Source organism: Microtus oregoni, unplaced genomic scaffold (assembly GCF_018167655.1).
Source record: "Microtus oregoni isolate MIOR12 unplaced genomic scaffold, Mior012 000020F_ref0000438, whole genome shotgun sequence".
Lineage (NCBI taxonomy): Eukaryota > Metazoa > Chordata > Mammalia > Rodentia > Cricetidae > Microtus > Microtus oregoni.
Genome location: NW_024543079.1, coordinates 39,537,000 through 39,554,091, shown reverse-complemented (window position 1 = coordinate 39,554,091; position 17,092 = coordinate 39,537,000). Strand labels below are relative to the sequence as shown.

The 17,092-nt window shown below is 43.0% G+C and overlaps 1 protein-coding gene across 2 annotated transcripts in view; it reads right to left on the bottom strand.

Annotated features, from left to right (window-relative positions):
• Nucleotides 1–17,092, bottom strand: part of Nphp1 (nephrocystin 1) — a 57,033-nt gene that overhangs the window by 36,150 nt on the left and 3,791 nt on the right. For both annotated transcript variants that reach the window (XM_041670479.1, XM_041670480.1), the window contains exons 2-6: nucleotides 13,754–13,827; nucleotides 10,224–10,284; nucleotides 7,465–7,589; nucleotides 2,775–2,979; nucleotides 248–349 (exon numbers count right to left, since the gene is read on the bottom strand). In XM_041670479.1, coding sequence (XP_041526413.1) covers nucleotides 248–349; nucleotides 2,775–2,979; nucleotides 7,465–7,589; nucleotides 10,224–10,284; nucleotides 13,754–13,827 — 567 coding nt within the window. The remainder of the gene's footprint in view (nucleotides 1–247; nucleotides 350–2,774; nucleotides 2,980–7,464; nucleotides 7,590–10,223; nucleotides 10,285–13,753; nucleotides 13,828–17,092) is intronic.

Genomic DNA, 17,092 nt, shown 5'->3' with positions numbered 1-17,092 from the left:
CAACCCAGTGAGAGACGGTCTCAAAACTAAGATGGCCGGTACTTGAAAACAGCACTAACCCCCATGGCATCTTCATGATGGGAGTGTTCCAGAGTTTATGATGGGGGCCCAGGAGGCAGGCAGTTAATACACAGCACTTCCCCTACTCACCATGGCTGCTAACAGGTCAGAAGTACAGCTCCACGCCTTATCACCATCAGAACAGAAACACTTAGTAGCAGGAAAGGCACAAATGAGCACGACTAACCTCCAAGTAGGTTCTGGGAATGAGACCCTCATTCCCTTCAGCATCCTTGGCCAGCCACCAACCATCAGGCTTTTTGTCGATTATGTGGAGAATGTCCCCTTTCTTAAACAAAACAAAGTAGAAACTGAACAAGAACTCAGTAACCATGAACAATATTTCATTATAAATGCTTCAAAATATGTTCCTACTAAAGTAAAATAAGCAAATAAGCCTTATTAATTATTTAGTCCCATTTGAAAATAAAGTCCATCACACTCTACTACCGACTCTATGTGACTATGAAAGAATCACTTCATTGGCTACTTAGCGCGCACACACACACACACACACTTTATTGGCTACTTAGCGCGCGCACACACACACACTTCATTGGCTACTTAGCGCACACACACACACACACACACACTTCATTGGCTGCTTAGCGCACGCACACACACACACATACACACACACAGCTTATATTCAAATGAGTAGCACCTCTTCACTATTTTGTGTGTGTATGTGTGTCTGAATGTTTTGCCTGCATGCATGTCTGTGTACCAACACATGCCTTATATCCATGGAAGTGAGAAAGGGCTGTGGATCTCCTAGAACTGGAGTTACAGGCTGTGAGCCACAATGTGGGAGCTGGAAACCAAACCTGTGTCCTCTGTAAGGGCAGCACGTGTTCTTAACTGCTGAGCCATCTCTCCAGCTCCTTTACTATCATTCTGAAGGTATCATGCTATGCCAACACTTTGATTATTACATAAGAAAAATTGAATTTGTGACTCTCTCTTTGGAAAGTATTTTTCAGAAGCACCATGTGAATTCTTGAGGAAAATCAGTTCTGTGAAATTAAAATTAAACCATATGTTGAAGCAAAGATAGTACTTGTCTAATACATATCCTAATTCACATTTTGAATTACATTTATCCACACATAAAAATATAATCCACCAGCCAGGTATGGTAGTACATATCTTTAATTACAATACTGGGGAGACAGAGGGAGGTGGATCTCTTGAGTTTGAGGCCAGCCTAGTCTATATAGTGAGTCCCAAGCCAGCCAGAGACACACAGTGAGACCAGGGTAAATATATATGTATGTATGTATGTATGTATGTATATATGTATGTATATTCCATTTTTGGGTTCTTTTTTGAGACAGGGTTTCTCTGTGCAACAGCCCAGGCTGTTCTGCAACTCATTTTGTGAGTAGGCTGGCCCTGAATTCAAAAAGATCCACTTGCCTCTGCCTCCTGAATGCTGGGATTAAGGGTGTGCACCACTACTATCTGATATATATTCCATCTTTGATGATCTTAGAAGCTCTACAATTGAAGGTATTGATAAACAAAGTCTTTCTTAGAATATACATTCTGTCCAATACTGATGGCATTCTTCAGAGCTTAAAATAATTCTATGAATTAAAATGTAAATACATTGGCTACATAATACACTTATGTCATATTTGTCATTTAATTTTGGAATTTTATAACTATAAGGACTAAAATTGGCATATTCTTTAAGACTCTCAACTTATATTCACAACAGAAAGCTGTAAGCTTCTTTAAAAACCACAACTCCAGCTGGAGAGATGGCTCAGCCATTAAAGGCTGGGCTCACAACCAAAATTATAAGAACCACACATCTAGCTGGGTGGTGGTGGCACACACCTTTACTTCCAGTACCCAGAGGCAGAGGCAGATGGATCTCTGTGAGTTCAAGACCAGCCTGGTCTACAAAGCGAGATCCAGGACAGCTAGGACAGAAAAACCATCTTGAAAAACAAGCAAAATACACACACACACACACACACACACACACACACACACACTCAAAACAAAACAAAACAAAAAAACAACAACAACATAACAAAACCCCAAAACCCACCAGTCTAAGCCAGGCCAACTTAGTGGGGAAGTGCTTGCCTAGCATGCATAAATCCCATGACTCGCTCTCCATCACTGAGAAAGCAATCCATGAGTTTATTTTCTCACCCTCCTGCTACTTATGTATGCACAGACCAAGCATAAGTGACTGGAAGGAAGGCCTTTTGTTGACAGGGGAGAAGGGGAGTGTGTATTTTGTTTTTGAGACAAAGTCTCACTACATAGCCTTGACTGGCCTGGAACTCATTATGTAGACCAGGCTGGTTTTGAACTTACAGAGATCTGTCTGCCTCTGCCTCCTGGGTGCTAGGAGTAAAGGCGTGTGCACAGTGCCAGGCTACTAAAGAACTGCCTCTAACAACATGAATCATGCCTATTGTTTCAACCTACAGGATCTGCCTGAGTTGAGTAATTTCATGTATGCCTCAATTATAACATGTACCCTGAATTAGGAGCTATAAAAATTACAGATATTTTGAAAAGAAAATCTTTAGAAGGGAAAATTTTAATAAAAGAACCTCCTATGAGTGCTACTTCCAAGTTATGGAATAAAGAAGGTTTATTCTCAGGACTGTGAAGGGCAAGTACACAGCTCTCAGGAGTTTCTGTTAGGGATGCGCTTGCCCTGGCTAGGCTGCAGACTAACTACCTACCTTAAATGTCAGGTCCCCAGCCTGCTGAGCAGCGAAGTCCCCAAGAGCAAAGTACGTGATGATTTCTGCTTGTTTGGGGGAGTCTTGTTCCTGCTTTTCTTCCTCGTCTCCTTCTGATTCTTCTTCCTCTCCACCGGTGTCTTCAGTTTCTTCTTCATCTTCTTCGGTCAAGTCCTCATCCTCTTTGTCACTGTGTGTCTGGTCTCTACAAGAAACAAGTCTATCAGTGGGATACATGACGTAACATCCAGGCACAGAGTGAGCAGAGAAAGCTTGGATGGACAAAAGCTGCTCCATATTTGGAGCTAGAAGGAAAAAGACGTAGTAGAAGAATGTGGATGAGAGTTTCCACCATCGAGTTGACCTCTAGTTGGCTAGAAGGACTGGGGGTGAAGAAGCTGAGGCGCTAGACTGTCTTCCAGCTCTGGAGTCACCCCGCACACACTGCTCAAGCATCTTCATACAGTGCTCGCAGCATGGGCCCTGTGTTTCAATTCTGTCTCTACCCATCCTTCCTTGAACAATCTTGAGTTAGATTAGTTGGTTTTGTGTTTGTAGTGCTGGGAATCGAATCAAAGGCCTTACATATTTTAGGAAAATGTTCTACTAGTAAGTTACAACCTCAGTCCATGGCCACTCACAATCCTCTGGCCTTAGCCTCCCAAGTGTGGGGTTACAGATATGTGCCACCATGCTCAGAAAGAGCTGCAATTATTTCTCGTAAGAAAAAGAAACCATGACTTTTTGTCTTTGTTGATCTCTTTGCTTATCTGTTCTCATTTTCATGGCCTTTTTGTTCCTTTCTTGAGTTTATTTGGCTCCTTCCTTTCTTCTTCGGCTTCTTAATTTGGAAGCTCTAACAACTGATTTTCAATCTTCTTTCCAAACTACTCATTCCAGCTAAGCGTTTCCCCCTAAGTACCACTTTGGCTGTAGGTCACACGCCACATTCATTTTTATTCCCACCATGTTCTAATTGTCACTGCAATATTTTCTTTGGCTCATGAGTTATATTTAAGTGTTTGATTTAATTTGCAACATTGGTGATTTCTACTTCTTTTGTCATTGAATTTTAACATAATTCAAAGATTTCAAACAACACCCATGACATAGATTCAGTTCTTTGAAACACAGTGACAAGTGTTTGGGGCGCCTGCAGTTCACCCAATTCACAAGCGATGGATCCTGTGCACTGCACTTTGTTGGGCGCTGGGTCACCGAGTTTCAGAGCAGCATGTGAATGCTTGCCCAGTGGGTCTCCGTGAGACAAGGCTGGTGGAGACGGTCTCTCACTCAACAAGGATCAGCGGCCCTTGACATAGCACAGAGTGTGCTGGGACCTGCATGCTCTCTTCTGTCCCATAATATTGACGATTCTCTTGGCAGGTTTTTTTTGTTGTTGTTGTTGTTGTTTTGTCTTGTTTTTATTTTCACTTCATCAGTCGCATATGGGACAGATATGATCACTTCCAGAAACATTTTTTTTCTCAAATGTTTTCCCCTAAAATTCTTTGCTTCTCAGGTTTCTTTTTCTTTCTTTCAGGTTTCTTATCTATAAACACCAGCTGTCACCCTAGACCCTGGGAACTTTTCTGATTCAGTGCAAGTAGGACAGGGGCAATAAAAGTTAACAGGCACATATAAGGAGGCAACAAAGGGGACATTAACTATGTCTCTTAATTTTGGGAAAAAAAACATTAAGATGGAAAAAGAGTGCCTTATCAAAGCTCACCCTCTGTAGAAAGCTTAGGCATGCAGGACCCTTTTGTAGGACAAGGCAACAGTTGGGAGCATTCGAGCTAACTGTATGCAAGCAGCTTATGGTAAATTACCCCCATTTCTGTAAAGATGCTTTATTAAGCTTTGAATGCTATTGTTGTTCTTGGGAATGTGTGCTCATGTCTATTCCATGATATGCCTGGCTTGATATTTGGCCAATCTAACAAAATGCTCAGCATTGCTTTTGGTTTAAAAGTTGTTTGCCTGTAAAAGTTGGGGAAAAACATATTTGTTTTTACTGGAGGCTAATGCTGAAGGGTAGGAAAAACATACTTATTTTTGAAGTATAAAAAAGATGGTTTGAGCTATTTGGAGTGGGCCACTTGTGCCAAACTCATCTGGTGGTTGGACACTTCTTTGCACCGATGCCCCTTCCTGGTCTTGGGACCTAAACCCCGCTGCGGTGGGGTCAGCAGCGCATTGTATCCTTGGGCACAGAGGTCTACACCATCTACACCGATGTTATCAGTCAAGGTTGCTGAGAACCATGGATTATTCCTGACCTACAAGCAGTTCTGGCAACCCTGGCTTTAGACATTCGAGTCTATGTTATTAGGGTTTTTTTTCCCCTACTGAACTTACTCTTCTATAAACACAAAATGTCCTTTGTTTGTGGTAAATACTTTGGGCCTAGATGTCTACTTTGCCCGGTTAAGTAACTAACTCCCTTACTTAGCTTTTCTTAGCATTTGCATGTAATATATCTTTTCACTTTTCCTTTTGAAGTTATCTATAATTTGTAACTAGTGTATAACTCCTATTACCAGTACACATATGTAGGTCTACAGAAAAACAAAACAAAACAAAGAACCCCAAAGCCAAGGCCAACCTGACAATCTCTTTTTCAGGTGGAACACCAGTCCACTCACCTTTGCTCTAGCTGTCTAAGTGGCCACCTTATGTCTAAGCATGCTACCCTTTAGTTTCCTTTGTCTCATGTGCACTTTTTTGTCTCTTTTTCTCTTTAAAATTTTTTTGTTTATTAATTTTTAGCATTCCACCTTTTTGTTTATATGTTTTCCTAATGTGTGTATTATAATGTAATCTAAACTATCATAGTCTTATCTGCATTAATGTTTTATCATCAGCAAAAATAAAAGAATCTCAAGCTGATAGAATTACAATCAACTCCTTTGTACCAGGGTTGTGCTCGTACAGCACATGGCCAATCCTCACTAACTTTAGCTTCCACATCTGTGCATCTGTTCGCTTGCTAAAATAGAACGAGCTTGTGTAGTACCTATGTGCTCAGCTGTGGACTTCCCAAGGCAGCAGCAACTGCGAGCGAACAGTGCGCAGTTCCACCTCTGGCTGACCACAGCCACATCGTCTTCTCCTTCGGCTTTCCATGGGTGAACAGGGGCCTTTGCAGTCTGCTTAGCATTATGTCTTCTTCCTTTTTGTGGTATCACTGTGTTTGCTGCTTAAATGTCTCCACAACGGGTTACCAGAGTGTTCGGAGAGTTTCTAAGTATGAGAAAGCTGTTTGCCTTCAGAGAGGTACAAGGGTTAGGTAAGACGTTTCACGTGTAAATTACAGTTCTGTTGGCTATGGATTCATGTTAATAAATCTGTGTGTGTGTGCAAGCACATGCTTGCATGCTATGTCTTTAGACAGAAACACATGTAAACAATCCTGTGTATTACTCTGTTGTTGAAAACAGTGTGGCTAGAAGCTTACAGGAATCTAAATCTATAAATCCCATGAGTATAATTACTTAGTAATCTCTAAGTCAGTGTCCTTAATAACTTTATAGAACATAACTACTGCAAATAATAAGACTTGACTATCGTGATGCTAATTTTATGTCAATTTGAAATAAGTTAGAGTCATCTGGGAGGAAGATTAGGCTGTAGGTGGCCAGGCAGTGATGGTGACCACCTTTAATCCCAGCACTTGGGAGGCAGAGGCAGGTGGATCTCTGTGAGTTCAAGGCTAGTACAAGAGCTAGTTCCAGGACAGGCTCCAAAGCTACAGAGAAACCCTGTGTCGAAAAACCAAAACCAAAAACCAAAACCAAAGTCAAATCACAACAAAACAAAAGATTAGGCTGTAGGGAAACCTGTAGGACATTTTTTTAATGAGTGGTGAAGGGCTATTCCACTGGGGCTGGGATCCACTGCCTAGCCTTAACAGTTGTTTCTAATGGGAACAGAAACACAACACTGGCTACTCTGTCATTCTCAATATTAGAAAGAAAAAAAAAATCCTAGAATGTTTGCAAGTATATCCATTGTTCCACCTAGAGTTCAGTGTAAAAGGCTGGAGAACAAGCTGGGCGTGGCGGCATATGCCCATCATCCTAGCCCTGAAGCAGCTGAGAAAGGAAGACTACAAATTCAAGACCACCCTGAACTACACAGCAAGACCCCATAGCAAAGAGTTGAGGAATAGCATTTGAAGAGGCTCAAAAATTGATTTTTTTTCTCTCTCCACAACTGGGTTTGTTCCCACAACAGGACTTTTGTTCTGTAATTTGTAAAAACTATTATTAATGTTCTTTCCAACAAAAAAAAAAATACATGTTTCTGCTTTCAATGTTCCAACAACATTCACATTCTTTGAAAGAGGGGGTCATGTAAGTAGACAACCTAAACCACTTTCCTTGTTTGCATCAAGCCTCGCTTTAAGGTGGCATGCGCATTTCCTAACAGTGTTTTATTTAGCTCTTCAGTCTAGTGCTCCAGCTAGAATACAGTCTGAAGGCAGAGACTAGGATGCCTCTTAGCATCGCTCACAGGAGCTAAGACGTTCTGGAATCCCCAACACACACATTTAATTGCCTGTAGTGTTTGTGACATTTTTTGTTCTTGCTGCTGTATGTCTCTATTCCTAACCAGATATATATATATATATATATATATATATATATATATATATATATATGACTTAAGGAGGAAGGGAGCATACTTGAGAGTGTCCTTCTTGCTGACGCCCACAGCAAGCTCCTGCAGCTGGCAGGTCAGCTTCTCCAGAAGACTGTACTCCTCCTCCTTTCTCTTCTCATAGTTCCCGACAGGTGCAGATTCATCAGCCTGTGAGAGAACAGGGACCTGACTCATTGGAAAACCAACCCCAGGTTCCCTAAATATATTTAATTTCAAAGGATAACCACAGGGCTAGAGAGATGGCTCAGTGATTAAGACTGCTTACTGCTCTAGAAGAAGAAACAGGTTTAATTCCCAGAACCCATGTGACAGCTTGCAACTGCCTATACTTCCAGTTGTAAGGGATCCAATAACCTCTTCTGGTACCCAAGGGAACTGCAGACATAGCAACACACATATAGCCAGGCAGGCACACATTCGTACACACAAAAAAATTCTTACAAAATAATAAAAGAAGCAAGTTGTTGTGGTGTATACCTTTAATCCCAGCACTCAGTGGGCAGAGGAAGGGGGACTCTGAATTTGAGGCCACTCTGGTCTACAGAGTGAGTTCCAGGATGTCCAGAACTATATAGTGAGACTCTGTCTCAAAAAACAAACGCACACAATAAATAAATAAATAAATAAATAAATAAATAAATAACAAAACTCCAATAAATGCTGTAAGACAAGATTACATTTACATTGGAGGATAAGAAAGAGTCTATAGTTCATTGACTTGGAATTCAAACCAAATGAAAAATAAAATTATATGACTCAAACGTTTTTGGGCTTTCTTGCTTCCTTGATATATATTATAGATCTTATATAATCAGTATGAGACAGGTTTGGGCAGTACAAAAATAAGAAAAGCTTATTTCTAGATTCCAACACTGACTGATAAAGAAAGGTCTCTTGCCCCTTGAGAGCATCATTTTGTTGTTACATTTTCTCTGCCTAAGGGACTGGCCTGTCTCTGACACTGAGTTCTGTACAATCGGAAAGGTTCAGACCAGATGGTCAGGTGCAGGACCAAGCCTTCAGAACAGGTGGCTCCACTTCAGATGCTCCATGGGGCTTTAGCCCTGGACACCATGGAAACTCTGGTTCATGTTTAAAAATCCCAGGACTGCCAAGAGCAAATTCTTGTTCATCTTTCTTTTGTAAAGTCATTGATATGAGTGACACTGTGTCATCAAGAGGCCTCTCAGCCAGGTACTCTCCCCTCACAGAAGTGTTTCTTAACTGTTAACACACAACTAATCCAATGTAAAAGAAAGGGGAACCCTGTGAGTAGATGTTTCCAGGCTGCCTGAGTTGGCGATGCTGGGTAATGTGATCAGAGAGACTTAGCTGAGGTCATGGCTGCTCTGCTCTCATAACAAAGCTAAGGGAACTGTGCTGGCTGATTCTGCTTGTCCACTTGACGCACCTTGCAAAGGGAACCTCAGCTGAGGAACTGCCTCCATCAGCCTGGCCTGTGGCATGACTGGGGGAATTTTTCTCTTTTGGTTTTTCAAGAAGCCTGCCCTGGGACTCACTCTGTAGCCCAGGCTGGCCTCAAACTCACAGAGATCCGCCTACCTCTGCCTCCTGAGTGCTGGGATTAAAGGCGTGTGCCACCACCACCTGGAAGGACTTTTTCTTGACTGTGAATTGATGTTGAAGGGCCCAGCCCAGGCAGGTGAGCTTGTGTATAAGAATGGGGGCTGGATGTGAGTTTAAGAGCAGGCCGTGAGCAGCATTCTGTTGTAGGATATTTGATTAGACTGTGTAAAGATATGTCGCTGTGATTGGTTTAATAAAAAGCTAAATGGCCAATAGTTAGGCAGGAAGAATAGGTGGACTTCCAGACAAAGAAAGGAACTGGGGATGAATCTAATCCTGGAGGAGATGCCAGGAGACACAGAACAAGTCAGAAAGGTAATAAAAAAAATGTGGTAAAACACTGATTAATAAAAGCAGGTTACACATTGGAGCACTGGACTGAGCTCCCAAGGTCCAAATGAGCAGAAGGAAGGAGAACATGAGCAAGTGCGCCCACCCACTGAGACGGTGGGACTGATCTAATGGGCACTCACAAGGCCAGCTGGACTGGGACTGATGGAGCATGTGATCAAACTGGACTCTCAGAACATGGCTGACAATGAGGGCAGACTGAGAAACCAAGGACAATGGCACTGGGTTTTGATTCTACTGCATGGATGGGCTTTGTGGGAGACTAGTCTGTTTGGATGCTCACCTTCCTAGACCTGGATGGAGCGGGGAGGACCTTGGATTTCCCATAGGACAGGGAACCCTGACTGCTCTTTGGTCTGGAGAGGGAGAGGAAGGGGGAGTGGGGGGAGGGGGAGGGAAATGGGAGGAGGTGGAAATTTTTAATAAAAATAAATAAATAAATAAAAGTGGGTTAATTTAAGTTATAAGAGCTAGTGGGAAAAGCTAAGCTATAGGCTGAACTTTCATAATTAATAACGAGTCTCCGGGTCATTGTTTGTGAGCTTGCAGCCCAAAGAAAAATACATCTACAGCATTCCTCTGTGGGTTCTGCCTCTGAGTTCCTGCCTTCAGGCCCTGCCCTGGCTTCCCCTGATGGTGGACTGTAACCTTGAGTTAGGTAACTTTCCTCCTTGAAGCTGGCTTTGGTCATGTTTATCACAGCAACAGAAGCAAACTAGAGGAGCAATTCAGAGCTGACTGCATTAGACTTCATCTCTAATGCAAACCCAGAAACTGCCCAACTGCAATTCATTCCCACTCAAAGGATTTGTATAAAGGATATTTGAGATTTATCATACTTACCTTGCTTAATTTTTGAAGAGCATTTTTATTTTCATCTACTGCCTGTTTTAACTGGATACATCTAAAATTTTTAAAAGATAAAGTATAAGTCAGTTCTCTATTGTCAGAATTAGGCAATTATTTTCATGAAATCATTCAGTCGCTGAGCAACAAGATGTACTATTCACCTACAATACGGTTTGTCACATGAAGACAGCTGAAGTTACTATCCCGAGCAAAGACAAATGGCTTTTAAAGAACTGTGACCAGGTCACCAAACCTGGGCTCCTCAGGCCAATATCCTAGGGTAATTCTTCCTATGCCAGAGGTTCATCCCGAGCAGCTTTTACAGTTACTGTCACGAGGACAAGTCACACTGCCAGGTATGGTGTGCTTCTTCTAGATCTGTGCTACGCTGCTATGTGGAAGTTCTAGGCCCAACATCATGGGGGTCCAGCTAAGCACCTCCCCTCACAGAACTGGCATTTCTCAGTGCCCCCAAACACTTGATTGTCTTCCTTATTCAATGGCTAATTTGATTTCCACATTTCCATTTAACAGGCATCTCAGAGCACTATTGTGAAGATGACGAAGAAATCTTGCATGGTGCTGAGTATGCGGCTTAGACAGAGGATGAAATATACACAGGCCTCCTCTTCCTAACACAATTCCGTCCTTACCTCTCCACTCCGACACTGACCCACTGACAGCCATATTTTTACACACAGTTTGAAAAGTTTCCCTGCTGTCACCTCCACATTATTCGTCATTATTATTTTATCTTGAGGGAAGGGAGAGGAGTAGAAACTAGAGAGACCGCAGAAGGTGGTAGCGGAGGAGCTGAAACTCATGGTCCTTTTCAGCTGCACAGTGACTGGAAGGCCAGTTTGGGATTCAGACTCTGTCAGTCCCCCTCCCTTCTTCTTTTTAAACAAATTATTACACAATACATCATCTTTTAAACTCTTTGGGCATCATAAGTGAAGTCTGCTCACGCTGTGAGCTCGTCATCACTGTCTCACCAAATGACCCTTTCTTGCTCTTTAGATTGTTCTCAAGCAATCAGTTCATAACATAGTCATCAAACTTAAGAGACTGTCCAGACAGAATCTCTCTCTTGTTGCAGCAGATAACTGATCAGTTCTGATTTTTTGTTTGTTTGTTTGTTTGTTTTGGTGTGTGTTTGTGTTTTCGAGACAGGGTTTCTCTGTGTTTCTTTGGAGCCTGTCCTGGAACTAGCTCTTGTAGACCAGGCTGGCCTCGAACTCACAGAGATCCACCTGCCTCTGCCTCCCGAGTTCTGGGATTAAAGGTGTGCGCCACCACCGCGTGGCAACTGATCAGTTCTGAAGGCAGCTGGCTGACGGGGTTGGGGTAGCTAGCAGCTCAGCTGCGTTGTACTGGTGCTTGTCAGAGAAAGGACGAGTCATGCAGGGCAAAAGAGACCCCTTTACAGGACATTATCTCATGGCTGAAATTGTGGGGGCCAGCCATGATAATCTAAGTCTGGGCAGAAAGGAAGTCCTTTACTTCCAACCATTATCACCTAGGACTCTGGCCATCGATAAATTTAAATGGAGTCTGCAGTCTCAATAGTTTACCCTGAGACAGTGCCTAGCAGACCAAGATTACCCCACCCCCACCCAAGAGCAGACCATGAATGGAAATTCCTGGCATTCCAAGCACTGTAGATAGAAACACCTGCTAGCACTTCACCAGGACAACCCTAGACAAATGTCAGCCAATCAGGGGTCCTGAACCTAAAAGACCCCTCACCCCCACCTTTACTGCTATAAAAACGCAATTCTAATTGAGCTCGGGGCTCTCCGGATATTCCAATATTTTGGACATGCGAAGAGACCGAGTTTGCAAACTTGATTAAAATAAAGGCTCTTTGCTTTTACATATGGGACTTGGTCTCCTTTGTTGGCTTTTGTGGGACCCATGGATTTGGGAATAACAGAAACATTCTGCTTTGGTGAGAAAGAAGTGTCACAGGTAGCTGTCCTGTACAGGAGACACCCTCACCTTGTTGCAGCACTGTATTTCAGTTGATGGACATTTTTCTTTTAGGATTAAAAGTCAGTATAAAATGTTGTCAATAACAGCCACAACAGGCTGGGGGTGTTGCTCGGTGTATTTTATACCTAACACATGGAACTCCCTGGTCTCAAAACCTGCAAAAATGACTAAAACCACAAACTGGTCAGGGATATGGCTCAGTGGTAGAGCTCTCATACACGTCCCAGTACAGGAGCGGGACAGAAAGTCACGTGGACATATGAGCCACAGGTGATTTGTGCGCGGCCACTGATCTTTAAATTAGCCAGGATTGGGCATTTTAACAAGTCATGTGTGATCAACTCAATTATTCCATAATACACACTAGTGAAAGATTCTGGCCACAAGAATAATATCAAACCTTCTCTGGTCTTGCTATCAGCCCAGGGCTTGCACCAGGCACTTGTGTAATTTTTACAACAAATACAGAATGGTATATTCATATGCTTTATCTTCAGATCACAAGGTGTGCAGAATACTGATAACCACTGTATTGATTTGACGTCTATGCTGATTTTATGGGGGGGGAGGGCGTAGTTATATCTACAAATAAAAAACAGAAAGTACAAAGAAACTACAAAGTGGAAGAAATGAGGAAACTGGAGGGAAGTGGAAATGACAGAGTGACTGCGAGCATGATGCAGACTAGGCTGGTCTCTGCTGTCGGTCCAGAGAAAGCCCATGGCAGGTGTGTTGGGGGGAGCCGCAGGACTAAACCGGCTTCCTGGAGATAGGGTCTAATTGGTGATCTGAGGTGTGGGGAAAGGCGATTGGAAGGGAAGTCTAAGTAACTGGAGGTCTGTGTTTGCAGTGGTCTGTGTGTACGTAGGCAACCTTCAGGGCTCTTCATAGGTTCAGGAAGGGCTGCATTAGCAGGATCTGAGAGTGAGTTTTGGGTCCTCTGATGTCAGAAGGACGCTCATGCCCATTAGACATTTTTAGCTGCTCCTGGGTAAGGGGAGGGGCTTTCAACCAGTTTGAGCCAGATAAGGCTTCTTCCTCAAAATTCTGGACTGTGACCGAAAAAGCGTGGGATAAAACTGGACTCTCTGAGCATGGCGAACAATGAGGGCTGATGAGACGCCAAGGACAACGGCACGGGGTTTTGATCCTACTTAATGTGCTGGCTTTGTGGGAGCCTAGCCAGTTTGGATGTTCACCTTCCTAGATATGGACGGAGGGGGGAGGACCTAGGACTTACCACAGGGCAGGGAACCCGGACTGCTCTTTGGACTGGAGAGGGAGGGGGAGAGGAGTGGGGGGAGGGGGAGAAGGGTGGGAGGAGGGGGAGGGAAATGGGAGGCTGGGAGGAGGTGGAAACTTGTTTTTTGTTTTTGTTTTTTTTTCTCCTTTTCTCAATAAAATAAATAAATAAATAAATAAAATTTAAAAAAAGAGTCTAAAAAAATCAAGAGGGAGGAAGAGGGAGGGAGGGAGGGAGGGAGGGAGGGAGGGAGAGAGAGAGAGAGAGAATGAGCAGCACACATTACCTTTGGTAAATATCTCTTCTTTTACTCGGTTCCAGAGCACCTGTCAGTTGGCTTTCAGTAACCAAACTATCAACCTGTGACAAATAGAGACAATTTAAGACATCGTGCCAACTACTGCATAGCCTTAAGAAACAGAATTCTAATCATCTTTCCCCCAATGTATAAAGAACAGTTTTGAACATGGGCATACAATAAAGTAGAATTTTATAGCAAATACTACTACCTGGATTCTGTCATTAACATCTTATTATGTTTGTTTGCTTTATCTATCCAGGGTTTTTTTTGTCCTTGCAAGTCACCAATACACTTTCCTCGACTAATATACCACTGGCCTCACTAACTAGAGTTCACTGCTTAATGCAAAATTCACACATGGAGATGCCCAGATCTGAAGCCCACATTTGATGCACCTGAGCAGATGTGTTTGCTTTAGAAGCCCAAATCTTATCAAGACAAACAGCCCTCAACAGTGACTTTATTTCCTCCCTAATAGATCTTCACTGCCTTTCTCCTGAGACAAACCTGCTCACTTTCCCACTGCAAATGCGAGCCTGGCTCTGTTTAGGTCTCCTGGGCCCCGTTCTTTTGAGGTGTTTCTTACGTATGCATTGGTTTATTCCTTACTGCCAAGTAAGGTTCACAGTCTTGACTGTACCAGGACTTCCTCTTGACCTAGTAATTCACGAAAACTTCTTTTTTGTTAAGTACCCACAAACAGGCACACGTTCCTCAGCTTTTCTACAGAGTACGTGGGGAAGGCAGTGTCGGGGAGGGGAAGACATAAAATCATATTAGCTCCCTCTTCATTCTTGGTGTTTGGTGCCCAGCAGAGTGCTACTAAAATTCACCCCCAGTGACAGGGCCGTCATCAAAGGCATGGCCCAAATGACAGATGATTCTGTGTTCTGTGGATACCAGGTTTTCCCTTCAGGTATTGCTGTGGGAACCGGCAAAACTAATCAACACTGTCAACACGTCCTCCCCAGACACAGTGTATAAAAGGGCTTCTCACCCTCACCATGGACTCTTCTTTCTAACCCAAAGACCATTACAGAAAACCAAGAGATAAAAACGCAGAGTTGTGGAGCCCCGTTCCAAATGATACACGACAACACAACCCCTGCACCCACATGCTGATGTGAGAGGGGTAAAGCTCAGAAACCTCAACCCTAGAACTACGAAGAACTACAGACAACTAAGGAATGCTAGGAGCTGGAGGAATAGTTTGTCTCCAGGGGAGAGCACACCAACGCCATCTAATACCAAATGGTCAGCTCTAAAAATGTATACATGCAAGTAACATTATACAGACTGAGTAGGCTGTATTTATATATTTAGGGACACACACACACACAGACGTAACAATGATTAAAGAAAAGAGGCAAAGAAAGAAAGATAGTAGAGGTAGAGGAAGTGGGTGATGGTGGTACACGGGAGGATGGGGGTGAATGAAAGGGAAATTATAATCTCAAATATATATATATATATACACACACATATATATTACACACACATATACACAAATTATATATATGTATATATAATTTAAAGAGTAGGTGTCCTGAGCCAATCTGTCTCCTGATCAAATAATCCTGAAAATAGCAACTGAGAGTTTCCTGCGGAAAGATCACATTCCCCAGCTTCCCCTGTGGCCTGCGTAAGTTATTTCCATCTTGACGTGGGCCCGTGTCATCTTCTTCTGTAGGCCTTTGGCCATCTGCACACATGAATGACAAAGATGCCCCCTAGCTGTGAATAAGCATGGTCCCGCCTAAGACCAGTCCAAGTCGATCCTTCCACCTTCTATGGCTCTACAGCTGCTTTAGATCACCTAACATAATGATGCCCGAAACCCCGGTTAGGAAATCCAGGTTAGCGACCTACTAGCCACTCAAGGTCACCCATGACCAAGCCTCCCTGGCTCTCCTATGCTCCCTGGCCCCGGGAGAAGGGTCACCTGCTTCTCTCAAGCTGTCTTTTCTTTCCACTCTCTGTCTCTTTCCCTTTTGTCACCTTACTGACAACCCCTTCCCAGGTGTTAGGTCATTTTGAGAAGTGGAGGATGCTCTGAGTGATTGGATATTGATCCGTTTTTGCTTGGGTCTCTCATCCATTCCAAATTTCCTATAGAATTGAAACTGGCAATTCTCCTTCAACTTTCAATGGAAATCTGGCTCCATATACATTGGGCAAATGGCCATTGCTGACCCAAATTTGGAACTTTTGAATTTCAGTATCTAAACTGATTTAAACAATTCCATAAAACAGAATGGTAGTGTGGGCAAGGTCTCCTCCCCCACAAAACTCCCAGCTCATGTAAATCTCTCTCAAGGCTCTGGCTTAAAACCACACCCAGAGCCCAAATGCCCACCGCTTCAGCTGAGCCTCCAAACTTGCAGCTTTACAATTATTCCTGAGATAACATGAAATTCTTTTGCCTTATGCTTTTTCCCCTCTACTTGTATGTCTGTCTTCTCAAGTCTGGAAAATCCTGCTTGCATCTTGCTTGTAAGAGCTACGGGGTAAAAGCACCTCAGGTTGTCTATCCATCTGCAGACACATGCTAACGGCTATGGAGATGTATGTCACCAGGTCAGTCTTACAAAGAAAGATTCAAATGTCTTTTGGGTATGGATAATATTAAAAAATTGTTTCATGCGTTTATTCTACTGAGAAGCTTGGCTCTGGAGTTGGAATTTGGCCCGTCTACTCCAGATCCAAGTTTTGTTGTTGTTGTTTTTAAATTTCCTCCAAAGCCTCTATCCTGGGTCAGGGAGGCCACCTGATTCTGTGACAGGGAAAAGAGAGGAACCCAGAACAGCCGGGAAAGGAACACTGCATTCCTGGGGAGGTTACAAGCGGCAAGGTAACTCTGAATTCTCCCCACTTTTCCATACTTTTATTTACTATCTTTAAAACTTTTGGTGAGGGCTGGAGAGATGGCTCAGCGGTTAAGAGCATTGCCTGCTCTTCCAAAGGTCCTGAGTTCAATTCCCGGCAACCACATGGTGGCTCACAACCATCTGTAATGAGGTCTGGTGCCCTCCTCTGGCCTGCAGGCATACATGTAGAAAGAATATTGTATACATAATAAATAAATAAATATTAAAAAAAAAAAACTTTTGGTGAGACTTTAACTTTTTGTACTTTAGGAATTCTAAGTTCATTGACTGTGCTTTAAGGAGGATGTTTAGAGAATCTTGATTTGCTATAGCATACTATGTATGTAACCTGGCTTTAACTCTCGTTTTAGAAGAAAAAAGTTTTGTCTAAACTCTTGTTTAGATAAGGAGTCCTAACAGGCTCACCTTGGAGTGATGGCTTGCAGCCATCTTGGCT